This window comes from Mus caroli, chromosome 13, assembly GCF_900094665.2.
Source record: "Mus caroli chromosome 13, CAROLI_EIJ_v1.1, whole genome shotgun sequence".
In the NCBI taxonomy this organism is placed as follows: Eukaryota; Metazoa; Chordata; class Mammalia; order Rodentia; family Muridae; genus Mus; species Mus caroli.
This window is the reverse complement of record NC_034582.1, coordinates 9,127,733-9,155,588: the sequence shown is the minus strand read 5'-3', so window position 1 is coordinate 9,155,588 and position 27,856 is coordinate 9,127,733. Positions and strand designations below refer to the sequence as shown.

Here is a 27,856-nt window from a genome sequence, read left to right as displayed (position 1 = left end):
CTGGGCTCCACCCAGCATCTACTTAGAGTTGACCTTGGAAGAACAAGGAAGAAGACACTGTAACCTCAAGTAGAGTTCCCCTCAGTGATCTGCCCACACATCCACAAAAGACTCAGCCTTCCCTTAGAGGGCATGGCCTCGGAGAGCCTCCAAAGGTTCCTGGTACTCAAGAGGATGGTGTTGGTCAAGTTAGATTTACCAGCTAGAAGTGACAGGCTCTTCTCCCTGGAGATGTGAAGAGGTTAGGCCCCTTTCAGATGGATGAGATGCAGGAGTTGGTAACTCTTGTTCAACCTTGGAGACCTTTCTATGTTTGTGTGCAGGTCTCTGCAAGTTTGTATGTGTGAGGGGGTATCCACATGTTCAGGTTTGTGTGCATGACTGCATTTTGGACATAGGGGTGAAGGGATGTGTGCATGGTGGTGGGTGTGGGGCTATACCTATGTGTATGGGTATGTGTGGCAGCCAGAGGTCAGCCTTGGAGATTTTTCCTGTCTCTGCTTTCCTAAGGCTGGTATCATCAGTACATGCCATCATACCTGGCTCTGTACGTGGGTTCCAGGAAATGGATACAGGTCCTTATGCTTGCAAGACAAGCACTTCAGCAACTATGTTTCCTCCTCGGCACCAAATATGGGGACTTCTAAATCCCCATCAAGAAACCATTCCTCCACCAAAACATAATTTCATATGGTCTCCTTTAATGAATATGCTATACATGAATTTTTCCTGGTCCTTATTTCTGAGGAAGAACTAGAGGGCCCCTGTCCACAAATGAAATGCTTCCAGGTGTCTGCAGACAGAGTTCCAAACCCATTCATTCTCAGATCTCCCCCATGACTATGTAGCCCATTTATTCTAATTGGGAATGTCAATTACCAGTGATGCTGAACCCATTCTTGAACCCATCCTGCTCCACTGCAAACATCCATCCGATGATGCCTCCAATGGGTGCCAGGGGGAGCAGAGAGTAGCCGACGGTTTCAGGGATGGTGCTGATGGCTGTGTAAGAGCGCCCATGGTTCATCACCACATAGGAGTGCAGGTCAGTGTTCTCAAACACCACGGGGACCTGGCTGCTCCCCACGAAGATCCTTCCCTTCACCTTGCCATTGACCCGTTGTGGAGAGCCTGGGCCAGAAACAACGGAACAAGGTTAAGATAGTTTTCCCCTACCTTCCAAAGAGAGGAATGTTCATTAGGAAAGCGAAGAGGTGGCATTGCCGTGGGAAATGAAAATACTTGTGATTGTGTGCCATAAGCCTGGATATTCCAATGCCCCTGCCTCTGTTGCATGTGGTTACTAATGGGCAGAATGCTAGGTACCCACCACTGTGCACCAGGGGTCTCGGGATCCTAACACCTCTCCTCTCTCCCACATGACTGATGACAGAATAAAAACCACCCCCATAAATGTGCATCACAGACATTAAGAGTCCCAGCACTACATAAGCATAAGGACCCTAGCATATAAAAAACCTGGTGTGGCAATGTACCCTTGTAAGTCCGAGGAAAGACGAGAGGACCCTTGAGGCTGGCTGATCAGCTTCACCAGCTGGTAAGCTTGAGGTTCAGTGAGAGACCCCATGTCAAAAGAGTAAGTGGAGAGCAAGAGAGGAAAACACCTGATGAGAACCACTGGTGTCCATATGTGTGCACATACAAACACTACACACACACACACACACACAGAGGCATACACACAGCCACGAACACACAGCCACACACAGCCACACACACACACAGGCATACACACACACACACAGGCACACATACACATGCACACACAGACACACACACACAGGCACACATACACAGACACACACAAACACACACATAGGCATGAGAATTATACTACAAAATAAGAAAAAAAAACTGAAGGAAGAAGTAAGTGAAAGGTCAAATGAAGGTCACCTTGCACTGCTGAAGTCTGACACAGAATTACATTCTTTGCAGGTTTTCCTTTCTCTTCTGGCACAGGAGATTGAATGACGGCTTTGTCACCGAACTCTACCCCATCAGCCTCACATGATATATCTTATTTATTTTTCTAGGTTGTGACTGATCAGAAGTATGGCCTCTACCCCCTCCTCCCAGACACATGGACATGTTCCTGGATGTTATCTATCCTCTGAGGAAGGCTGCTAAATGAGATCACTGACCAATCAGGACATATCTGGCATGAAGTGACTCTGTACTTACACTGTGTCATTACACTGGGGATCCTATGACCCCTTGCAGGTTAATGGGGGTGGGGTGGGGGGTGCATTCCAAGAACATTACAGAAACAACAAAGGAAGCCAAGTTAAGAAAGGCAAATAAGGCCCTTCCACCGGACTCTAAGCTGGCCTTTCTCCCCCTGGCTATTGGAGTCAGGGTCTCTCTCATTCAGTAGCCCTAGCTGGCCTGGAATTCAAACGTACAGCAATCCCCCTGCCCCAGTCTCCCGAGTGTTAGGATTATAGGCATGAGGTACTCGTATAAAAATGCATGCCTACATAAAAAATAAATTAAGTAGCAAAAATCCAACAAATATTTCAATCCCAAAGCAATTAATTACAGGGTGTGTACAAAATGTCAAGATGTGTAGCTGAGCAGTTTATCACACCTGAGCTCAATGCCAGTTTGCTTAGCATATTTAGCTCTGATATGGGAGAAAGGAGAGCTAATAAAGTGGACCTTTAAGAAGATGCTCTGGGGTCGGGGAAATGGCCAGGTGGTAGAGTGCTTGCCTGGGAAGCACAGGGTGCTGGACTCAATACCCAGCACCCAGGGATGAACAGAGGAGGGAGGGAGGGAGGGAGAAGGAGGGGAGGGAGGGAGAGAGGGAGGGAAGGAAGGAGGGAGGGAGGGAATACACTTCCATGTGGAATTTGGAAGCTTTTCCTAGGGCAAGGAGTATAAAGGCCAAGCCTAGCACAAATACTTAAAAGCACCCCACCCCTGGGGTGACAAAATTTGGAAGGAAATAAAAACCAGTTTAACATTAAAAACATGCTCCTAAATTAATATGACATCTAAACTGCCTGTTGGTTCCTTGATGAGGAGGGATGAAAATAAAACAAATCTTACCCTCCTTAATTATGACCCAGAAGGAAACAATGGTGTGTGTGTGTGTGTGTGTGTGTGTGTGTGTGTGCAGCAAATTAAAATAACTGATCTCAGGATAGCAAGGGTAAGGAATCTGGAAACAGAGCCACTTCTCCAGCTAGGTCTTAGTCAGTCAGATTTTACAGAGCAACTGAAGCCCCCACGTGAAGGTAGCTTGTGTCAAATGATGCAACTTGGTGGCATCTGAAGAGACAATGGCCAAATACAAGGTTCTGTCACTTTAATTCATTCTAATTTATAGCCCCAAAGGTCTCCAATGTCTGTGACAAAGACCCTTAGACTTACACAAAAGAGTCCCCTGACTGTGTGGGCATAGTGACTAGCCAGGCCTTTGGGGACAGAGGTCAAAGCTGACCTCAGCTATCACAGAACCCGCTTTGGGGCTGGATGTGCGCTGAGTCCAACAAGCTAGCACTGAGGGCGACACCCTGTCATCTTCACCTCAAGCATGATGTGGTTTGGGGACATGAGGAAAGAAGGCAGAGGCAATAGAAAAACTGAACCCACCACATACCCTGGTCTAAGCCAGACAGAGAGGGACAGAGCGGGGGAGGGGCAAGAAGGAAGGAGGGAGGGAAGGAGAGAAAGGAGAGAGAGAGATCTACAAGCAATACACTCAGAGCCAGAGACTCAAGCCAAGTGTGGGGTGCACAAGTGCAGCCCCTTCATTCACTCTTCAGATGGAGAATCTCAAGTCTGAGGTCAGCACAGGCTGCATAGCAAGATGGTGTCTCAAAGGCAAACAACGAATAGAGAGGACTCCAGAGACAAAGCTATGAGTGAAGGAAAATGGGAGAGGAAAAAAAAAAGAGTATATCCTGGGAGGAATGCCCACAGGGAATGTAACAGAGATGACGTCATTAAAAACTGCACATTCCAGAGACCAGGGCAAAGGACAAATCTATAAACAAGCTCCAAGACCCAAAGCCACTCTCGTCCTTCTCTGTGAAGCTGAAAATGCACAGGAACAGTACCTTACCTTCTGCCACGCACTGTCTGCCGTTGCCTGTGTAGTTGGCCACACACCTGCAGCAGAAGCCAGTAGCATAGTCTCTGCACTCTGCATGCACGGAGCACTGGTGTCTATTGTTGGCACAAGTCTGCTGGGAACCTGTGTTGTAGCTGAATACTGTTTGGAAAAAACAAAAGCAAACCTGTCAAAGCTTTGCAGGTTCTCAACTGAGAGGCATTTCCACACAGGTGTCCTTGAGCCAAATGGACTCGCATCTACCTAAGACCTTCAAGGGGCCAAGCCAACCACAGCAGACTAAAGCCCATGGCATGAGTGTGGCCATTTGGATAAAGATAAGGCTCTATAACTCAGATCACTGATATAAACAAGTCTAAAAGAAGCTGAGAAATCATGCTTAAAAATTGCCACAGATATGTGTGTGTATGTGTGTGCGTGTATTTCATATATACTCAAAAGTTGATCATTATAAAAACACACACACACACACACACCACCACCACCACCACCACCAACAACAACAACAACAACAATTTAAGAAAAAGAGGCCATAAATTTGAAAGAGAGTAAGGGGGGGAGTATAAACATGGAGGCTTTGGAGGGAGAAAAGAAAGGGGGAAATGATGTAATTATTTTATAATCTCCAAAATAAAAATAAAATTTAGGGGGCTGGTGAGATGGCTCAGCAGTTAAGAGCACTGACTGCTCTTCCAAAGGTCCCGAGTTCAAATCCCAGCAACCACATGGTGGCTCACAACCATCCATAATGAGATCTGACTCCCTCTTCTGGTGTGTCTGAAGACAACTACAGTGTACTTACATATAATAAATAAATAAATAAATCTTTAAAAAATAAAAATAAAAAATAAATAAAATTTAAAAAACAGCCGATCAGAAACAATCCTTCGATTACATCTCTTCTAAGATCATTTGACCCAAGACTCAAAAAAATCCCTCTCTGGTTTAAATTTCCACCACCCAAGTTTGTTTTATTAGACTTGCAAACCTGCCCATTAAATTTAATGATCTAGCTAGAGCAAATTCGTTTGGAATGAAGTTCAAAATCTCAAGAGGAGTAAACTTCTAGAAACAACAATAATCCTGTTTATAATTGACTTCATGAGTGAAGATCAAGATGAAATGCATCCTCAGGTAGATTCTATTGGCTGCAAGTACTTGGAACTTCCAGTGTGTACAAAGACGAGTCATAACTGAACCAAAGGGCACCTGAGTAAACCCGAGGTTTTGTGATTGCATAAGATCCAGCCAGCAATCCCCCATTGATGGGTCTGCTGTGTTCCGTGTATCTGAGGGCAACCATTTAAACAACACCAGAATGTTACTGTAGGCCTCAGACAGCTGATGTTTCTAATAAACACAGTGAAATAACTTGGGAAAGGGACCAAAAAAAAAAAAAAAAAAAAGCCATCTGTCACAGATACACTTTGAGTTGAAGTCTGGGCTTCTGTGACTATCACCACCATTTGTTGTTGGGAGTAAACAAATGTGACAGTTCCATAAATGATCGTTTCAGATATTTAGGAAGGATAGAGGAAAAAAGATAAGGCTCAAAACTTAACATCTATAAGCAAACATAGACAATAACAGAATCAGAGGCTGGATGCTGCTGGTGGAGAGGTCAGGGTATCCCTCCTCTTCCCTAAACCCAGAGAGCAGCGTTTGCGAGGTATAAGGCTGGAGCCCACGAAATCATCATTCCATGGAATGGCATCGTGGTCACTCCTGTGGCTCAGTAGTGATCATAAATCCCCATGTTGCCCATTCTGGGTTCTCAGTATGGACAGACAGACAGTAATGACTATGGCCATGAGGTCCATCAGAACAAGAAAGGAGAAATAAACATGAGTTAGCATGACTTAGTAGGAAGAATGGACTAAATGTTTCTAAGAAGTTTTACAGTAACCTCTTAGTAGAAAGAGAAAAGGGTCCTATGAGAGATACATTTAAAGGCTTAAAGGCTCTCCGGATGCCATTTAGAGTCCTGATGGGAGCTGGAGAGATGGCTCAGTGGTTAAGGGCACTTGCTGCTCTTTGAGGACCCAGGTTCAAGTCCTAACACCTGCACGGCAACTCACAACCATCTGTAATTCCAGTTCCAGGGGATCTGATGACTTTTTCTGGACTGGTTGGGCACCAGGAATGCACATACATACATGTAGGTAAAACACACGTACACAGAAAATAAAAATAAGTAAATCTTTTAAAAATAGTCTCAATTGGTGTCCTATTTTTCTTCCTCTTTCTGTGATTTAAAAATTTCTGACAAATGCTGGGCAGTATTGGCACACACTTTAATCTCAGCACTGGAAAGGCAGAGGCAGCAGATCTCTGTGAATTCAAGGCCAGCCTGGACTACAGAGGGAGATCCAAGACAATCACGGCTATACAGAGAAACCACGTCTACAAAAACAAAACAAAATAAAAAACTGGCAAAAAAAAACAACTTAGTGGAGGAGAGGGTTTATCTGTTATACAAGTCAGAAACTTAAAGAAGCCAGTCAGGTCACAGCTGACAGGTTACATTTTAAGAAAGGAATTAATGCATGCCTACTGCTCAGCCAGCTTTCTGTACTCTTATTCAAGTCAGCGCCCCAAACCGTAGAAGGATGTAGCTCATTGGAAGTCTGGGTCTTCCTACATCCATCAAGGCAATTAGGCAACCACAGACACGCCCACGGGTCAACCTGATGTAGACAGCTTTCTCTGACACTCTTTCCAGGTGATTCTATATTGTATCAAGTTGACAATTGAAACTAACCATTGTGCCCCTCTCTCTGTCTCTCTCTGTCTCTCTCTCTGTCTCTGTCTCTCTCTCTCTCTTTCTCTCTGTGTGTGTGTATCTCATGAAAAATAAAGGCACATTTTGAGAACTTCTTATAATACTTAAAGAATGCTCAAGTAATTTTTCTCAAAATGTAGGAAACACTCCATACAATATGGTTAGAATATATCACACTGTGCAGTGTATGCGTAGTAGTTCACACCTCTAATCCCAGCATTCAGAAGATAGAGGCAGGCAGATCTGAGTTCAAGGCTAGGGCTACCCTCTCATAACTCAGAAGGAGAAGGAGATACCACATTGTATAAAACTACATTTTAGGAGGAATTTGATGTGTGTGTGTGTGTGTGTGTGCGCATGTGTGTGTGTGTGTGTGTGCACATGTGTGTGTGTGTGTGAAAGAGAGAGAGAGAGAGAGAGAGAGTGTGTTCTTTAGAAAGCAACTGCAACTGACAGGAGGAAAAATAATCAGCTGCTTGAATTCCAAAACCAAAAAGAAAAAATGTGAAAGAAAAGCAGCATAAAGAGCCAACGGAGCTTCCAGAATGTTTTCTCAGGTGGGTGAACACATCTCAGAAGTCACAAAGAAGACACTTGAGTTCCAAAATATTCAAGGTCTTTTAGTTTTTGAGACAGGATCTTACTGTATCCCAGGCTAGAAACTGATTCTCCTGCTTCTGCCTCTTCAGTGTTGGGCTAACAGCACTCAACAATGATCTTTTCGGTTTGGGGTTTGGGTTTGGAGACAGGGTTTCTCTGCATAGCCCTGGCTGTCCTGGAACTCAGTCTATAGACCAGGCTGGCCTCAAGTCACAGATCAACCTGCCTCTGCTTCCCAAGTGTTGGAATTAAAGGTGTGTGCTGCCACAGCCCAGCCAACAATGACATTTTAAAAGAAAAAACTGTATTAAGCAGATTATGGTAGTGCCTGGGAAGCAAAAGCATCCGGATCTCCATGAATTGAAAGCTAGCCAAGTCTATGTCAAATCCCAGGCCATCCAAACCACATAAATGAGACCCTGTCTTATAAAAAAAATACATCTATCTGTCTGTCCATCTATCCATCTGTCTGTCTGTCTGTCTGTATTAGAGGACAGTTTGAGGGAGTCATGCCTCTCCTCTACTGTGTGGGTTTCAGAAGGTCAAACTTAAGTCGTGAGTGCCTTTACCTGTTGAGCCATCTCTCCCTGGCCCTGACTCTCTTTAAAATAGAATACATTATGAGAAATCATGAAATGAGGCATACTCCCACAGTGTCCAAAACCAAATCTCTAATCCTAAAAGATCACTGGGTCACTGAGAAGTCATGGGCACTAAGCACCCATTGCTCTCCTGTGAAAGCATTCAGTCTCTGCTCCCTCAGGCTATATGCCCCGCCCCCATAAAGTCACCTCATGGGGCACATGACCCACCCTACACTAGCCAACTCCTGTCTAGAAACCAAGCAGGCAAATACATGTTCCAACTCGTAAAATGGATGTCTTACCAACTCCTGTTTCCTCTACTTCATCCACATCAATGACCTGGGGGTGATGCTGAGGGAACCTCTCCCCTGGCAGCTGGAAAGATCTGGTCCTCTCAGTGGGGACTCCACGGGGTCTCTCTGTAGCCTCATAGCCAGGAGAGAGGATCCTAGGTACATTGTGTGGGTCAGGGTATCCCCTTCTTGGACTGTGGGAGGGGGAGGGATGAGTGGCTACATCCTCCAGGCCAAGATGAGAGGTTACTAGGTCATAATCTTCATCCTCATAGTCTGCTCCATCATCGTCCGGGTCCAGGTTCACATCTGCAGACACCACCCCCTTGGCAGTAGCAGGACTTCCAATTTCAAACACCCACACACCCTGGTGCCCAGCATTGCTGCTCCTAGAGGCAAGGAAGGCATTTTGAGAATAGGCCACAGCCCACAAGCAGCCCCCACTGACCAAGCAGGCAGGAGGAGCTCAGTAACCTATGTCCGTCTGAAAGGTGTGGCATGTGTCTACCCTTGGCAAGGGCTGCTGTCCAGGAGGGCAGCAATGCCATGGGTGGTTATCCAACAAGAACTCATACAGGCAGGGACTATTTAGTGAGACTGAATCTAAATAGACACAACGCCATGAAGAGCTTACCCTCTAGGGCCGTCCCAGGACACCAAGGACTCTCAATGCCTCCAGCTTGTACTATTCACAGTTTATATGCCCTGTCTCATGAGGGACCAGAGAGTCATTTCACCACTACATTCTTTTTATTGCATGAAGTAAAACCTACTTAGTTTTTTTGGTTTGGGGTTTTGTTTGTTTGGTTGGTTTGATTTTTGTTTTTTGAGACAGAATTTCTCTGTGTACCAGTCCTAGCTGTCCTAAAACTAAATTTGTAGTCCAGGCTGGTCTCAAACTCACAGAGATCTGCCTGCTTCTGCCTCCCTAGTGCTGGGACTAAAGACATGCACCACCTTGCCTGGCTACCTTGGTTTTTGTTTGTTTTGTTTTGTTGATTTTGTTTTGTTTTGTTTTGTTTTGAAGACAGGGTACCTCATTGCCTTGGGGCTCACAAAGTAGACAAGAATGGCTGGCATAATGCCAGGAGTCCATCCATCTCAACTTCCCAAGGTTGGATTTATAAGCAGACACCACCGTGTCTGGTTTTTTATGTGGGTATGGAAATAGTAGTCAGGTCTTGTGCCAACTGAACCGTTTCTCTAGTCCTGTTGTGTTTGGGGGATTTTGTTTTGTTTTACTTTGCTTCGCTTTAGGATGAATGTTATTATTTATTTATGTGTATGTATATGTATGTATGCATATATATATGTGTGTGTGTGTGTGTATGTATATATAGATGTATGTATACGTGTGTCTGTGTACACACACACATATGTATATGTCTATTATTGTATGTACATGTACATGCAAATTTCCAGAGTGGCCAAAGAGGGGGATCAGAACCCTTGGAGCTGGGCTGGAGTTATAGAAGACAAAATGGGGAAAGGGGATTAGGCTAAAGAATATTGGGAGCTGTAAGATTTTAACTCTTAAAAACCAGTCTGGGACCAGGCATGATGTCTTACACCTGTAACCCCAGCACCTTGGAGGTGGGGGCTGAAGAATCTCTGGTTCAAGGTCATCCATCCTTCTCTATGTAGAAAGTTTGGGGACAGCCTGGGCTATATGAGATCCTGTCTCAAAATACCTAAACAAAACAAAAAGCCAATAATCTTGGCTATCCCTCTCTTTTGTATAATATCCTGTTATCTCTTGCTTCTCTACACTAACATTACAATGAGTGCAGTAAAGAACTGTTTGGCATCAGTGTGGAGGAAAACCACACTTAGTTTAGGTTCCTGGCAGGAGACAGGTTTAAATTTCCATTATTTCTGACTTCAAACTCAGAGGACACAGTAGAGACAGTTTTGCATGAAGGTGCACTCTAAATGACACACTATTGGGGCTAGAGAGATGGCTCAGAAATTAAGAGCATTGGTAACTCCTCCAGAGAGACTGCCTGGGTTCAAGTCCCAGCTTCCACGTGGTGGCTCAGAGCCATCTGTAACTACAGTCCCAGGGGATCCGATGCGTTTCTAGTCTCCACAAGCACTGCATGCATGTGATGCAAAATGCTAATACATACAAATAAAGATGAAAATAAACAAAAGACCTCTTCATGCTAAATATATTCCCTAAGATTCATCAGGAAAAAATACAATTTCAGCATTTAAATATCTCTCTATAAAATTTAAATCTATAAGAACATTTTTAGGTTATTTAATACTTACTACATTTTGTTTGGTAAAACAATATATAATAATATAATTAAGGGGAATCTAATAAAGAAAAACAAATAAAGAATATGCATACTTGGCCAAATTTTCAATTGATTCTCTGTCATTGGCAAATATGTTATAGGCTCCGTTGCTCTTCCATAGAAATCCTACTAGACCTTTACTGAAGCCAACCACAGCAGGTACTTGGCTTTCATCCTTCTTCGAGAATGTTGTAAAGAACTGTAGACCATCTTCAGGATAAAGGAAAATGGCATAGGAGCTGGAATTTGAGGAGGCCAGAACAGCCTGGAACGTGTTTCTCTGTGAAGATGAGTTAAAAGTCAGTTTCTAGCAATACAACCACACTCTCAAAGCTTGCTGTTCACTGGGCTCCTAGTAGAAAGGACAGGGGAGAGCCAGCAGCACTGCACCTCACTTTCCTACAGTTGAGACTGTGCCGTCTACACGGAGAGGTGGATCTATGGACAAATATAGCCTAAATCTGAGGACAGATGCTGTAACAGAGATGCGTGCAGCATGCTACATGTAGGTCAAATGAGGACGAATCCTGTGTTGGGTAGGGTAGGGGTAGTTCTTGGGAACCCCGTGATGGTCAAGGCTTCACAGGAGGGCCTGGGCTTACAATCAGGAGGAGGTCATGTCAAAAACAAACGACAGTGAGGCAAAACATACCAGAACAAAGGAAAAGGTATGCTTCAGGCAAATATAAGAGCTTGATATAGGACTGGAGAGATGGCTAAGTGGTTAAGAGCACTGACTGCTCTTCTAAAGGTCCTGAGTTCAAATCCCAGCAACCACATGGTGGCTCATAACCACCCATAATAAGATCTGACACCCTCTTCTGGTGCTGTCTGAAGACAGCTACAGTGTACTTATCTTTAATAAGAAATATTTTTTTTTAAAAAAGAAATATATCTTAAAAAAAAAAAAGAGTTTGATACAACTGCTGAAGAGGGAATAGGAGTCTTATTAGGTTAGTCCCAAGAGGCAGGCAAGAGCTGAGTATTCTTGGGTCAGGCAATCTTCCAATTTTGCAAAGCCTATGAGATATGCAGACCCACCACAGACTTCTCCAAAACGTGTTCTGTGGAATGCTATGTGTCCCATGGAGGACAGTGATAAGAGGAGACAAGGCCAAGAGTTTGGGGATCGTTCCATTAAATGTCAGTCAGGCAGCTTCTTTACGAAAGGACTTTTCTTCACTCAGGAGGGGCTCGCTGATCAGAACCTTGATATCTAGCATTTCCTATTAATAACTTCTCTATAATTAGCAGCTATCATCCCACTCTTTATCAATTAAAGAAGGAACACAGGTACTATTTCCCAGGCATATGTTTGCCATGGAGCAATCTCCTCAAATACCTGCCTTTCTCAACATTAGACAGTCACAGAAGTGATTCAGACAGCCCTACAGATAAGCATCTGGAGTTTGCTGACCTGCATGCAAGAGGCAAATTTTACTGGGCTTTGCTCTAGACTTCCTATCTTGAGCAACAGGATAGGCATGTTGTCCATTGGAACAAGCGCAAAGTCTACAGTCAACATACCAGACCAGATACCTGCATCTCCATGTGGGGTGCACTCACCTTGCCTTCCTCGGCAGGGCTGCTGCTGGGCCCTCCATAGGGGGCCACAGATTCCCAAGTGACAACCACCACACTAGTGGGCTGGAAAGAGACCTCCGGGAAGCCTCTCTGGACATACTCTGCTGCCATCTGAATAATGAAGGGGGATAAGTCTTCTCGATAATACACATTCCCCAGGCCATCTGTTGTGTCCAAGTCAGCCAGGAAAGGCGCTACTGAGCCGAAGCTGGGTGGGAAGGTTCCAGGATGGTATTCTGTGGCTGGGGGTTCGCTCATGGCGATGATACCATTTGTGGTGACCTGTAAGGAACCGAGTGTGGTTAGAGAGAATGCAAAGATGAACTCCTTAAGGGAATGTTAGGGTTCGATTTTAAAACAATCCCTACAAATTTTACAGCTGGCGGTACTATTTTGAGAGGCTGCGGGACCATGAGTCACCACTGGAGCCTGTCTGACTGAAGGAGATCACCAAGAAGAGGCCTTTGCTCCTAGCTCCCGCCTTGCTCTCTGTGCTCTAATCAGCTATCATGTGAACAGCCTCTGCCACAGGGTCTCATCACACAGACTGTGCAACTTCACGATGCTCCACGGTACCTTCCCCACTATGATGGGATAAAAGCTCACCAGAACCATGAGCCAAAATAAACCAGCCTTTCCTCCATTCAGTTGTTGCTATCAAGTGGTTAGAACAGATACAAAGACACAGATGCAACTAACACAGCAAGTGATCTCTCCCTCACCGGATACTGTTGCAGCTACCCGTGGAACACAAAATAAACAGAATGGGAGAAAGTGATAAGTCTGACTGGCAAAACCACCAACATGATAGGCAGGAGGGGTGGGGGTATGAAGGATATGGTAGACAAGAATCTTAGAACATGATGCAGGTTGCTTCCTGTCAAGTGTGTCAAATATGGGCAGTCTCTCAAATATCTCATTTCCCCTCTGTGTCCTCCTGACCAAAATGGTGAGAGCAACAGATTTGTTGACTGCCAACATTATCCAGATGACTAATTAACTCAGCAAGGGCTTCCACACTGGGCCTGTGTTATATCACTCTTGGTACCAGAGAGAGCTGGATACAGCCCCACTTCAAAGGAACCCAAAGTCCAAAGGAAGGGAAGGGTAACACAGATGATTAAATGAATGTGTTAAGAGGTAAACCTGCATACTGTTGATAACTACTGTGACTAGCTTAGCACATAAAATACCACCTAACAGCATTAACAGTTCACCACTTTGTAGGTAGCATCTAATCTTTGGGAAAACACCAGAAGGCTAGGTGTCACCGGTACCCATATTTTTCTAGTAGGAAAATTAAGTAAAGCAATTAACGTGTCCAAAGTCATCATATATAAATAACATCACTGGAATTCTGACCCAAAGATCTTGACTTCAAGGTCAGCCATCTCAGGACTGCAGATATAGCTCTCAGTAGAATTCCTGCCTGGGTACACGAGGCCTTGGGTTCAAGTGCCAGCAGTGTATAAACTGAGCATGGTAGTATATGCTGGCACTGGGAAGGTGGGGACAGGAGGAACTCGAGGTCAGCCTTTGCTACATCATGAGTTCAAGGCCAGCTTAATCATGACAGGTATAGAGTTCTCAGAATCTTTTCTAGTTTTTAAAAAGTATTGTCACTGTCGTGTGTTTGAGAGGGTATGTGGAAGCCAGAGGTTGGTTTGCTGTCCACTTTATATATTTATTTGGAGACATACTTTCATTCCCCAGAACATGATAATAAGGTTAGAGATGGCAGAGCTGATTCCAACCTAGGCTGGTAAAAGGCAAACAAACAAACAAAATAAAACAAACAAACAGAAACCTAGAGCTTTGGAACTTAACAAAAGCATCATTAATTTTTAATTAATCAATAAATTTAATTAATTAACTAATGGAGTCCTGAGAATTGACTTTAGGGCTTCACACTCAGGGGCTGAGCCACTGAACTATACTTCTAGCCTTCTGACCTTGAACTTCTGACCTTCCTGCCTTTACCCCACAAGGGCTATGATTACAGGCATACACTATCACTTCCAATTTACACCATGTGAGGGAATGGAACCCAGGACTTTGTGTATCTCAGGCAAGCCCTCTACCTACTGCGCTACATTCCCCTGTCCTAAAACCATCTCTTTTTATAAATGTCACAGTTTTACCCCAAGTAACATATTTTCCATCACTTGGCAACAGTAAGATTCTTCCAGAATAAATTGACAATCTGCAGGGATGGCAGTCAGGCAAGATGCCTCCTGCAGCCCAGTTCACAGCATCTAACCTCCCCCAGCACAAACACCCCAACTGCTGTGACGGGGGAGCGTGGGAAACTGCTCACTTTCTCAAGCACATGCCAGACATTGGCAGTGACTGGCTCCTGGTAGGAAGCGATCCCACGGAGACCACATATAGACAGCTCTTTTCCACAAGGCTATTTTCCAAAGACATTCAAAATCATCCAACAATCCTGAAAAACGTCCTGGTGCCATCTATTCTTTGGAATCTGGGCACTGGACTGACTCTATTTTCACAAGGAATGCTTGCCTTAGAAATCAATTTTCATGCAAGGACCTTGGGTGACTATTTGACGCCAGATCACATAACTCTCCTCGGTATTATTATGGGGAAAGCTGTTCCTTCAGCCCGTTTGACCTTCAACTCAGACATCTGTGAGAATGAAGAAAGCCAAACTCAGAGAGAGCTGCTATAAGGGGGTTAAATCACTCAGTTTCTGATGATTCCTAACTTCAGGCTTCTCCCTTTAAGCTTTTTTTTTTTTTTTTTTGAAATGTGTCAAAGAATAGCTAGCTTGGTGAAACAATGTCTCCCCCTGTCAGGCATGAAGCTCCCCACCCAGTCCGAAGGAACCATGCAGCTGGCCATGGCTGCATTCTCCCACCTGTAGCAACTGGGACACTTGGGAAGTATCTTGGCTTTGGCTTGTTGTTTTGCTGTTTTTTTGGTTTTTTTTTTGGAGAGGGCTAGCCTGAAACTAAATAAGTAGCTAAGGATGACCTTGAACTCCTGTCCTCCTGCCTCCATCTCCCACATGATGTGATTACAGGCCTGAGTCAGCCTGCTGGTTTGGTTCCTTTGCCCTTCTCCTTCCCTATAGTCCCAGCGTTCCCAGTGCTGACATCTGGGCTCTCTTGACTGGTCCATCCAGTCCTTCAAGCAGCTACTCAGAGTCTCCTCCACCACAGGCACCTTTCACAGGCTCCTCCTCAAACTTCACTCCTCTTCCCACACTACCTCTGCCTCCTGTTCCCTGAAGCCCTGTTTGTAGGCCCTTGCCCTATGCACTCAGAAACCAGGGGTCAGTGACCCTCTGTCCTAGTCATCACTGCAGTTCCAAAGCTTATACATCACCTAATGTCCCCTCCAGCTTCTTGACTTCCTCCATAGTACAGGACAGGGACAAGATCTGTGCCGCAGGCTACTTTGGATGTGCCTGGAGTGAGCCCCAATGAATCACACAGACCAGAGAAGGGCAGCCCTATAGTCTCTCAGAGCGCAAGGGAACCCACGTGGTGAGGCTTCATTTACAGAGTTCCAGGCACTGCATAAACTGGGTGTGGTAATCCCATCCACTGGGCGCTGGAGTCAGGAAAATCAGTTGTTCAGAGACATCTCCTGCTACACAGAGTTACAGGCCAGTGTGTGCTGTCTTTAAAAAGAAAGAAGGTCCTAAGAAGGATGTATACACATGAAGTACAGTTTGACTAGATTCTGATTTAAGCCTCTCACTGAAAAGGAAAAACAAAAAACAAAAAACAACAAGCTAAGTGTTTTCACTCTCAGGGGGAGAAGCAGGTGGGTCCCTTAGAGTTCAAAGCCAGCCTGATCTATATAGCGAGTTCCAGGATAGCCAAGGCTACACAGCCAGACATTGTTGGGGGTGGGAGGTGAGGGTGGGCAGCAAGGGGAGTAGCGGGGGGGGGGGCACAACAGCCGCTCCCCAAGTCCATATGGGGAAGGGGGGGGGGGGTGAGGAAGACACAGACAGAGACAGAAGGAGGGAAAGGGATTACAGTATTTAGATGTAATTGTGATCTTCTTGTTTTGTTATTTTTTTAAAGGGTCTTTTTGAGATACATTCCAAAATGTTTACAAGGAAATAGAATGCTTAAAATTTGCTTTAAAATAACCCAGTTTGGGGTGGAGAAGAGAATGTGACAGACATCTGGGCTATAAATGAAGCAATGTTAGTCACAGGCTGATATTTGTCGAAGCTCGGTAATGGGGATGTGGGAGTTCGCTCTGTTTTATTTTTTAATGTTTGGAACCTTTCTAAAATAAGCTTAGTTCCTCCAAAGAGGTAAGTATTGTGTGGCTTTTCCCGAGGACACATAAAGGAAAATGTATTCATGGGCAGGTAAGAGTGCTCTTTGAGTAAAGGCACTTACTTGCTGCCAAGCCAGAGGACATCAGTTCCATCTGCAGAACCCACAAGGTGGAAGGGAAAGAAACACTCCCACAAGTGGTCTCCTCTGGTCTCCATATGTGTGCTGTGGCAATGCACTCATACACACACATAAGTGTAATAATAATAATTTAATTAAATCATTTAACATTTAATTAAATGTTAATTTAGTATTAAACATTTAATTAAAAAATAAAACATTTAATTAAAAAAAAAACCTTTTCCAAGAGTATTCCCTTCTGCAGCACATATACTAAAATACAGGGATTAGCATGCCCTAAAGATGATATGACAAGCTAAAGTGTTCCGTATTTTAAAATAATAATAAAGGACTGGAGACATGGCTTAGTGGTTACGAAGATATGCTGTTTTTCCAGAGGACCCAAAGTTTAGTTTCAGCATTTATGTCAGGCAGCTAACAGCTACCTGTAGCTCCAGTTCCAGGGCACCTGATACCTCTGGACACCAGGGGCACCTGCACTCATGTGCACATATCCACATATAGATACATACTCATACACATAATTAAAGATAATAAAAACATTTTTTTGAGACAGGACCCTAGCTGGTCTAGAACTCACTGTGGGTTAGTATGGGTGAGAACTCACTGAGATCCACTCACCTCTGCCTCCTGAATGCTGGGATCAGAGGTATGCACTGCCATACCAGGCTAAAAAGTAAACCTTTTAAAATATATATAAACTAAAGCCAGGCAGTGGTAGCACACGCCTTTAATCCCAGCATTCAGGAGGCAGAGGCAGGCGGATCCCTGTGAGTCTGAGGCCAATCCGGTCTACAGAGCAAGTTCTAGAACAGTTGGTGTGTGGGGGCAGGGGGCTACATAGAGAAACCTTGTCTCAAAAAGCAAAAACAAGAAATATTTGTTCCACTCAGATAGGGCAGTAATAGACTGAAAAAAAAAAAAAAAGATTTTTTTCTACAAGGAAATGTGACTACCATAGACTTAACTATGCCTGGATTGGTTTGCTTGTTATTTGGCATGGCCAGATATTCTGTAAGTCCTTGCCCAATGAAGGCAAGGGCTGTGACAGCCCCAGAGGAAACTGCCTCACAACAATGATAATGAGCAGGATTGTTTAGAAACCAGGGCAAGTAGATAAACCAACATTAAAGATCAGTCAGGAGTTGGCCCTGGTCTTTGATTGTTTTGTTTTCCAGCTACAATGAGGTATACTGGACCCAAAGAAGCATATAAATATGACATATAAACTGTGAAATGATGAATACCATCGAGCTTCCTAACCAAGCTGACAGACATGTGGGGCCCATGGACCACACAGGGACTCAGAGGCCCATGAAGAAGTGGGGTAATGGGCAGCAGAAAGGGGGGTAGCCATAAACCTAAACAGACACAGTCAAGCCTGCCAAGAACACACCACAGGACAGGGCATTCTCTTCAATGAGCAGTGCCAGGGAAACTGCATTTGCCCAGTTAAAGTAATAAGGATGGACTCCTTATTTTATGGCACCCACAAAAAATTAACTGGAAATGGATTAAGGACTTAAATGTAAGGCTGAAACAAACAAACAAGCAAGCAAACATAAAGAAGTGTTCCTTGACATTAGTTTTGTGGTAAATTTTGGGGCCCTGGCACCCAAAGCACAAACAACAGAAGCAAAACTGAACAAGAGGTGAGCACTGCTGCTTGGCATCTTACCCAGCCAGGCCTCCCTCCTCACCACCCAGCCCCAAAATTAGGCATGTTACTTGTCCTATGCCAATGAGCAGAAGGCTATGGCAAAAGCAATGTCTATCGATTAAAGTCAATCAAAAGTCACACAATCCTGTGGCATTCCAGAACTGCTCCAGAGTCTAGAGAAAATCTAATATTAACAAAAGCATTGTGCAGCAGACACCAATGTTGTGTCCACCATATCTGTGCTAAAGTCTGAGGCTATAGCTCAGTTGGTAGGTTTGCCTACCATGCACCAAGCCCTGGCCTTAACCTCCAGCACTGCATGAAACAGGTGTACACCCGTAATTCCAGCACTTAGGAGGGTAAACAGAGGAGGAGCAGAAGTTCAAAGCCAGCCACAGCTACATAGAGAGTTCTAGGCTAGCCTCAGCTACATGAGACCCTTTCACAGTAAACCCAAAACAGGACTGAAGAGGAATCTCCAGTAAAGTGCCTGTCACATGGGCACTCCTGCAGGGAGGAGATGGGAACATCTCTGGAAGCTCTCTGGGCAGCAAGCTAGTCTAACACATATAGTGTTGAACAAGAGCTCTATCTCAAGCAAGCTGGGAAGTGAGGTCCCATACCTGAGGTTGTCCTGATTTCATGTGTACCATGGTATCCATGTACCCCATTCATACATATGAACACACATATGAACACATACACACAAAGATTTTTTTAAGCAAACAACAAAACACTAAATACCCTAGTTTGAGCATGTTTTTGAGAAAATCCACCTGAATCACAGAATAATAATTAAGGTTGCTATATTATGGAAACAGTCACTTAGTTATCACAGAGTAACTAAATGAATAGAAGCCTGACCTTTTTTGCTTTCATTTGTCCGTACTCTGCCTAAAGATATGGAGACCAAGTCAGTATCGGTAACCTTTCCTCTTGTGTTCTTCTGAATTTCCACAGTAGCAAACCCTCTTGGGACAGGGCCCTGCCCAACCCCTAGTCCCATGCCCTAGAGGAGGGTTGCTATCCATGGCTGGAGCAGAAGTAAGCATCTGGTAGGAACTAGACTGACTCCTTCTTAAAGACTTGGACCACCTCACAGAACCAAGGTGAATACCATGATCAGCAAGCTCACACCTACATTGGCACTGCTAGAGCACAGAACTCCTGCTCCCTGCTCTAACTCTTTCTCTGTTGAATCTAAAGCTCACATCAGCACCTAGAAGGTAGAGGGCCACAGTACCCTTCATCTGCCCCTCCCCCCAGTGTGGCCACGTTGAGTGAACCTCCTTTCTCTACCTTTTAGCATTACTAAATCTCTTTTATTTATTGTAGATAGGTGGCTTGGGTTGTGGGGACTCCTGGAGCCCTCTTGCCCTGAAAATTCCAGTGACAACTTAACTCAAACTCACAAAACATTGCCTAAGAAAGATATTTGATGACTTTGCACTACAGAATAAAAACGAATTCACTGAAAACTATCCACTTCCAGCATGTGGACCAACGCAGATACTGCCCTAGAGAATTCAGATATTGCTACTGCAAGATTTAACTCTCTCATCCTCACATACACCAAACCACCTGGCTTTTCATCACGTGCCCTGGAAAAACCCATGTCAATTATATCACACACACACACACACACCCTACATGAGCAACAGCTGGAATCACTTAGGTCTAATTGTTTCAACTCAACTGCAGAGGAGGTGGTCAGAGCCACTTGGAATGGAAGGGTGCTTCCTGTTTTAAAAGCATTTCCTGTCTCTTTTCCAACATTAATGTGAACATACAGACATGGGGAATCACTGAGAACAGTCTTTGCAGACAGTCAATGGAAGGAAATCGTGTCAGATTCCACATAAATTTACAGAAGAGACTTGCATCTTTCTTGGCTTAAATGCAACAAGTGGCAGTTCCCAGGGCAGCCTACAATCCTCGAGGGAAAGGCCTTCTCCAGAACAGTGGAATGCTTGAGGCAGTGGAGTGCTTGAGGTAGACCCAAATAAGAAACAGAGCAGCAGAGAAACACAAATGGCTGCATGGGTAGACAATGAAACTTGAAGAAAGCAAACTCCCTGGGTGGGAGATGGTGGGAACTCAGGCTCCGAGAATTTACAATAAGTAATGGCAAGGGAACAAACACGTCTGGAGTGTGTGCTGAGTGTGAGGTCCTTTCCTATGGCTGTGCACATTTGTAAACATTTAACATAATGGGCATTGCATTACAAGTCTGCTCTTCACACATATGTAGTGGAGAACTGACAAGCCCTTAGCTTAACATGTTCACACAGCCACTGGGCGAAGCAGCAGCTCACATCTGCAGGAAGCATACCCAGACATCTTTCTGTTTTTATGTAGCTGCTTAGTTTAGGGACATGGGGCATAAAAGAGGAGGTTGTGCTGAGGGGAGGGATGTCATGTTTCCAGCTAGAAACAGCTGGAAAATGGGAAGGGCCCATGAAAAGAAAAAGCATGGAAAAACCAAGTCTAGGAAATATCCAAACCTATTTATAACAGAGGTGGACATTGATTTCAGAGGTAAACCTGGGGCCTGACTGTCCACCTGAGCACAGGTACTTAGACCCTTCTGCCCAAGACCACGGACTCTTCACCTGGGCCCTTAAGGTCATCAGAAGCAGAAGGAAAGCCTACCACCCTGGTCCTCATTTCATGTCTGTGTCCTTCACTTTGGCTCATAACTGCTTGACTCTGCTCCATGATTCAACTCATTCCCCTTCAAGGCCCAAAGCACAGGCATAGGCCCTCATCCTAAACCTGCAGCCACCTTCAGTTCCCAGAGAAGAGTATCTCAATATAGCCTCCGTTCACTCTCAGATGAGGACGATTATCCATGAGGGTGAGGCTGTACCCTGGAGCAGAAGTGAGTATCTCCCTAGGAACATTTTGTCCCCTCAAGCAATAAGAACTTCTTTGGGACCACCTAGCAATAAGTACTTCTTCAGGACTACCTAGTAATAAGTACTTCTTCAGGACAACCTAGCAATAAGTACTTCTTCAGGACCACCTTTGAGTATTCAGAGTTGAGATGATGATAAAGGAGCCTATACCAAGACCAGACTGCTTAGCTATGCACACTTCTTGCCCTAATTCCTTCTGTATGGAAGCCTAAAGCTCCAGCCAGTAGCCCAACATGGGGTCCCTAGTTCCCTTCATCTACTCCTCTGAGTCTCAACATGGCCACATTGAACAAATCTCCTAGCTGCCTTTTGCCATTATTGGTCTTAGTTGGTCAAGACAGGTGGTCGAGCTTCACTAGTTGGGCTGCCAAAGCTCTGGCTTTTACCCTAAAAACTCCAACTACTGTACCTTCCTGTCTGAAGCAGTTATTGCTCTGACAATTCATTAAACCTTGTGAGGTGGGTAGAGTGTCCCCCTCACTCTTGGCTTGAGGGGGGGAAAAATGAACTTCAGCTTTTCACTTGCCTGAGGCCAGACACTACAAGTGCAGAGCACTCCAGTACTCCAGATTGCAAATGTTTTCCATTAACACATGAGCCAGAGAAAATGGCTCTGACTTAAATTAGAAATAGAAACAAAGGGATTACCAAATAAAGACAGGGACAGCCCCGGGTTATAGTCACCATTTGGTTTGGTTTGGTTTGGTTTGGCTTTTTTTTTTCAACTTAACCTAGTTTTGTCTAATGGCAGATTTTCGATAGCTTGCTCATCACTTCTTCGAGAATCTCTACCAAGAATAATCTTCTGACACTTACAAATATTGCTGGCCAGGTGTGGGGTGCGCCTCTGTAAACTCCCCACTAGGGAAGATGAGGCAAGATGAACACTATGACTTCAAGACCAGCATGGGCTACACAGTGAGTGTCTCCCAACCTGGGCCACAGAATGAAACTCAAAAGCTGAAGAGTCAAGGTCTTTAAATCTTAACCATCAAAGAAGAGATGACTAGACACTGGAAAAATGCCTCAGCAGATAAAGGCACTGCCTACTCTTCCAAAGGACCTGAGTTTGGTTCCCAGCACCCACACAATGGCTCACAGTCATTTTAAAGTCCAGTTTCAGGGGATCTGATGCTATCTTCTCACCTTCACAGGCACCAGACATTTATATGGTGCACATACATACAGGAAGGCAAAATGCTCATACACATAAAACAAAACAAATTAACCGGGGGGGGGGGTGACCTGTTACCTTTATCCTTCTATCTCTAGAAGACCAGGAAAGAAAGGAAAGGCCCTGTGCAAGCCCTTAACTTCTAGGCGAAGCTGTGTGCTTCCCCAACACTAGGATACAGACACCAGGACAGTACCTGGGAGCCTGTTCCTACAAGAGGTCCTTAATTCAAGCTTCAACATTGAGGGGGTAAGAGCTCCACACTTGATGCTTTATACTTCTTGTCTTTCCAGGATCCCCACCCCCAGGGGGGAAAACACAACCAATGAGAAAAGGCTCTTTTTGCATTATTTTTCATGCAAGGTTGCACAAGACTATTTCCAGCATGTTTGTAACAGACTTTGAGCATATTGCCCACCCCCAAGCCCTGCTACCCTCCCGCCTCTCACCCCTTAGTCTTTTCTGTTCCCTAGACAGTTTCACTTCTGCTTCATGCCTGCAATGTCATCACCTGTGAGGTGAAGGCAGAAGAACAAGGCTTCATACATACTGGAGTTCAAGGACAACCACCACGAGTATATAAGTCCCTGTCTCAAAAACTGTAAGCAATTAAATTAATATGGTGATAAGGATGCTGTCCTAATTAGGTGATAAACATCATAACCAAAGTGCCATGGGAAAGAAAGAGTTCATTTGGCTTACAGGTAGGGATCACAGTCCAGATCACAGTCAGGCCTTAAGGAAAATCTTGGCATGAATTCAAGGCTGAAATCTGGAGGCAGGAACTAAAGCAGAGACCATGCAAGAATATTAATTACTGGTTTCCTTCCCATGGCTTGCTCAGTTTGCTTTCTTATGCAACTCAGGACCACTTCCAGTGGGCCCTCCCACATCAATCATTAATCAAGAAAGTGCCCATAATCAAGACATTCCCATAGGCCAACCTGATGGGGACAATGCCTCAACTGAGGTTCTCTTTCTCTAAAAAACTCTAGTTTGTGTCAAAATTAATTAGAATCCAAACACAAAAGAGTAAGCCCCATGTACATTCTACAGCATGGATGATTCTGCAAACACCATGCTACACCATTAGAAGTCACCCACAAAAAGCTGTATAACCCATTTTTCTCAAATGTCCAGAAGGGGACATCCGTGGAGAAAATAGACTGGGGTTCCAGGAGAAACCAAAAGTGACTGTTAGACACAGAACTTGCCCTCAGGCTGATGAAAACGTTCTAGAATAGACATCTACAGTGACTGTGCCGCTCTCTAAGTGGCTAAAAGCCACTGGATTTTTATGTTTGCTTTGTTTTTAAGACAGAGACTCCTAGCCGGGCGTGGTGGCCCACGCCTTTAATCCCAGCACTTGGGAGGCAGAGGCAGGTGGATTTCTGAGTTCGAGGCCAGCCTAGTCTACAAAGTGAGTNCCAGGACAGCCAGGGCTACACAGAGAAACCCTGTCTCGAAAAACCAAAAAAAAAAAAAAAAAAGACAGAGACTCCTTGTATAGCCCAGGATGGCGTCAACCCCGTCCTCCTTCTTCAGCCTTCTGCGTGCTCAGATCAACATAGTGTGTCACCAAACCTTCCTTGGCATACACTTTATTTATTGAAGGGGGCACTCATGTGCCATGGATGCCTGTGGAGGTCAAAGGACAATTTTCAGAAGTCAATTCTTTCCTCCCATCATGTGGTTTCAGTTTGTCAGTCTTGATGGCAAGAGCCCCTACTGGCTGAGCCACCTCACTGGCCCAAACCACATATATATTTTTTTAAAGGGTAAATTTTTGACAGGTGTAGTAGGATTACAGAATCCTAGCACTTAGAAGGTAGATGCAGGAAGATCAGGAGAACAAAGCCAGCTGCAGGTACATGGTGAATTAAATGCCAGTCTGGACTACCTGATACTCATATCTCAAAAGGGAGGAGGCAATATAAATTTTTCTGCACATGAACTCTATCTCAATAAAGCTGTAACTTAAAAAAAAATGAGGGGGCTGGAGAGATGGCTCAACGGTTAAGAGCACTGACTGCTGTTCTGACGGTCCTGAGTTCAAATCCCAGCAAGCACATGGTGGCTCACAACCATCTGTAATGAGATCTGATGCCCTTTTCTGGTGTATCTGAAGATAGCTACAGGGTACTTATATATAATAATAAATCTTTGGACTGGAGCAAGCGAGGCTAGAGCAAGTGGGGCTGGAGTGAACGGAGGTCCTGAGTTCAATTCTCAGCAACCACAACATGATGGCTCACAAGCATCTGTACAGTACAGTGTACTTATATACATAAAGTAAATAAATAAGTCTTTAAAAAAAATGGAAGTCAGTCATACTGGCTCGAATACTTAGGATACTGGGGCATAAGCATTGCCATGAATTTGAAGCCATTCTAGGCTACACAGTAAAACCCAGGCCAGGCTGGACTCTAGAATGAGACCGTGTCTCAAAACAACCAAAACAAACAAAACTATTAAGGGTTGTCAGGGATACATAAAACAAGGGAAGAAAGAGGCACACAGGGCTCAGAAGAGGGCTCAGTGGGCCAAGTGTTTGGTGCACAAACATGAGGACCCTAGTTCCGATCCCCAGCACCACATAAAAAGCTGGACCTGGCAGCTCCTGCCTGTAACCTGGTGTCAGGTTTGAAGGGGTCACCCCTGAGACAGCAGGGGGACCGCTGTAGCTTGCCAGCCACAGCTTAGTCAAAACTTCATTTTTCACTGTGTTAGAAAGCTCTTTAAAAATGAAACATTGAGTGTATTGCTAGCTCCCAAATTAATTTTATTGCTTTTTTTTTTTTTTTGTGGAAATGGGACTTGAACCAAGAGCCTCATGCATGCTGGACAAGTACTAGAGCCCTGAACTATCTCCTCAGTGCTTCCAAATCTAAAGGATAAAGTATTCAGTTTAACCTGAATACTTTCAGAATAGGATCCAATCACCATTTCCAGGAAATACCATAATGGAATAACAAGTTAAACTTTAGGACAAAGAAACAGTGGAATGCAGACCTAGAACATTCTACAGGACAAAAGGCAGTGATTCTTTAACAAGAGTGAACAAAGGGGAAGACACAACAATTGTCCTGTGAACTTGTTTCTGAATCTCTGGCTTAATAAGGTTTGTAAAGGGCAGCTTTGCGAATATTCAAGAATTTTTTTCTTTGATTTTTTTTTCTTGTGTGTGGTTTTGTTTATTTTGTTTTGTTTTGTTTTGTTTTGTTTTGTTTTGTTTTATTCAAGACAGAAAAACTCTGTGCATCTCTGGCTGTCCTGGAACTTGCTCTGAAGAACCAGGATGCTTGAACTCTTAGAGATCTGTCTGACTCTGCTTCCTGAGTGCTGGGACTAAAGGCTTACACCACCACCCCCTAGATATTGAAGAATTTTTAAGCAGCTTGAGCATAACTTGGTGGTAAGGAACTACTGATTTGGATAGGTATGGTATTAGTATAATGGTTTGTATTGCTCTTGGGAGGGAGGAGTTCTATTGATTTGGTTTGATTTGGGTTTTGTTGTTGATGACGATGGTTTTTGTTCATCTTTTGTTGTTGGTATTACTTTGAAACTCAATATCAAAACCCAAATTCTCAAACTGAGTGTACTAACTCTCTCATGTAATCCCAGCATTTGAAGGCTGGGATCACCCCTTAAAACAAAAGTTTAAAAAATATACATATTTAAAATCCTGATCTCTCCCTCTCTTAGTATACAAACCTCAATATTGAGCATCAACTGACTCTGGTCCTTCTCTGGACAGCCACTCCTTCCAATCTGTCCCCCAAGTAACATCTCGGAGCTGCACATAAGGTTAGAGATGGCTCAGTGTTTAAGAGCACACACTGATAATGTAAAGTGTAATTCTCAGAAGCCATGTCAGGAAGTTCATAACTATCTGTAACTCCAGCCGCCCTCTTCTGGCCTCTGAGGGTAACTGCACGCACGCACACACACACAAGAATAAAATCTTTTAAAAACTCACCAGCAACAAGAAGAAGAAGAAGAGGAGAGGGCCACTGGGGTGAGGTTTCAGTGAGCATAGAACTGAACACACAAACCTGAAAGCCTGAATTCAGATCCCAGAACCCACACAAAGCCATGTAGTGGTAGCATGGCTGCAAACCCAGGTTCCTACAGCAAGACGGGAAGCAGAGATAGAAAATGCCCAAGACATATACCCAGAAAATGTTCCAACTTGTAAGAAGGACACATGTTTCACTATGTTCATAGCAGCCTTATTTATAATAGCCAGAAGCTGGAAAGAACCCAGATGCCCCTCAACAGAGGAATGGATACAGAAAATGTGGTACATTTACACAATGGAGTACTACTCAGCTATTTAAAACAATGAATTTGCTGGGCGTTGGTGGCACACGCCTTTAATCCCAGCACTCGGGAGGCAGAGGTAGGCAGATTTCTGAGTTCGAGGCCAGACTGGTCTACAAAGTGAGTTTCAGGACAGCCAGGGCTACACAGAGAAACCCTGTCTCAAAAAACCAAAAACAAACAAACAAACAAAAACAAACAATGAATTTATGAAATTCTTAGACAAATGGATGGATCTGGAGTATATCATCCTGAGTGAGGTAACCCAATTACAAAAAAGAGCACACATGATATGCACTCACTGGTAAGTGGATATTAGCCCAGAAACTTAGAATACTCAAGATACAGTTTGCAAAACACATGAAACTCATGAAGAAGGAAGGCCAAAGTGTGGATACTTCGTTCCTTCTTAGAATGGGGAACAAAATACCCATGGAAGGAGTTGCAGAGAAAAAGTTCGGAGCAGAGCCTGAAGGAATGACCATCCAGAGACTGCCCCACCTGGGGATCCATCCCATAAACAACCACCAAACCCAGACACTAGGCAGATGCCAACAAAAGCCTGCTGACAGGAGCCTGATATAGCTGTCTCCTGCGAGGCTCTGCCAGTGCCTGGCAAATACAGAACTGGATGCTCACAGTCATCCATTGGACAGAGCACAAGGTCCCCAATGAAGGGGCCAGAGAAATACCCAGGGAGCTGAAGGGGACTGAAGCCCCATAGAAGGAACATCAATATGAACTAACCAATACCCTCAGAGCTCCTTGGAACTAAACCACCAATCAAAGAAAACACATGGTGGAACTTGTAGCTCTAGCTATATATGTAGCAGAGGATGGTCTAGTTGGTAATCAATGGGAGGAGAGGCCCTTGGTCCTGTGAAGGTTCTATGCCCCAGTATAGTAGAGTACCAGGGTCAGGAAGCAGGAGTGGGTGGGTTGGGGAGCAGGGGGAGGGGATAGGGGATTTTCAGAGGGGAAACTAGGAAAGGGGATAACATTTGAAATGTAAATAAAGAAAATATCTAATAAAAAATAAAATAGAAAGAGAGAGAGAGAGAGAAAGGAAGGAAGGAAGGAAGGAAGGAAGGAAGGAAGGAAGGAAGGAAGGAAGGAAGGAAGGAAGAAAG

General features: G+C 44.4%; 1 protein-coding gene across 1 annotated transcript in view; it reads right to left on the bottom strand.

Moving 5' to 3' along the window:
• The window catches only part of Nid1 (nidogen 1), a 71,997-nt gene that overhangs the window by 34,232 nt on the left and 9,909 nt on the right, over positions 1-27,856 (bottom strand). Inside the window, exons 2-6 of the mRNA XM_021180582.2 lie at positions 12,228-12,527; positions 10,715-10,941; positions 8,368-8,747; positions 4,091-4,240; positions 880-1,131 (exon numbers count right to left, since the gene is read on the bottom strand). Of these exons, the coding sequence (XP_021036241.1) occupies positions 880-1,131; positions 4,091-4,240; positions 8,368-8,747; positions 10,715-10,941; positions 12,228-12,527 (1,309 nt within the window). The remainder of the gene's footprint in view (positions 1-879; positions 1,132-4,090; positions 4,241-8,367; positions 8,748-10,714; positions 10,942-12,227; positions 12,528-27,856) is intronic.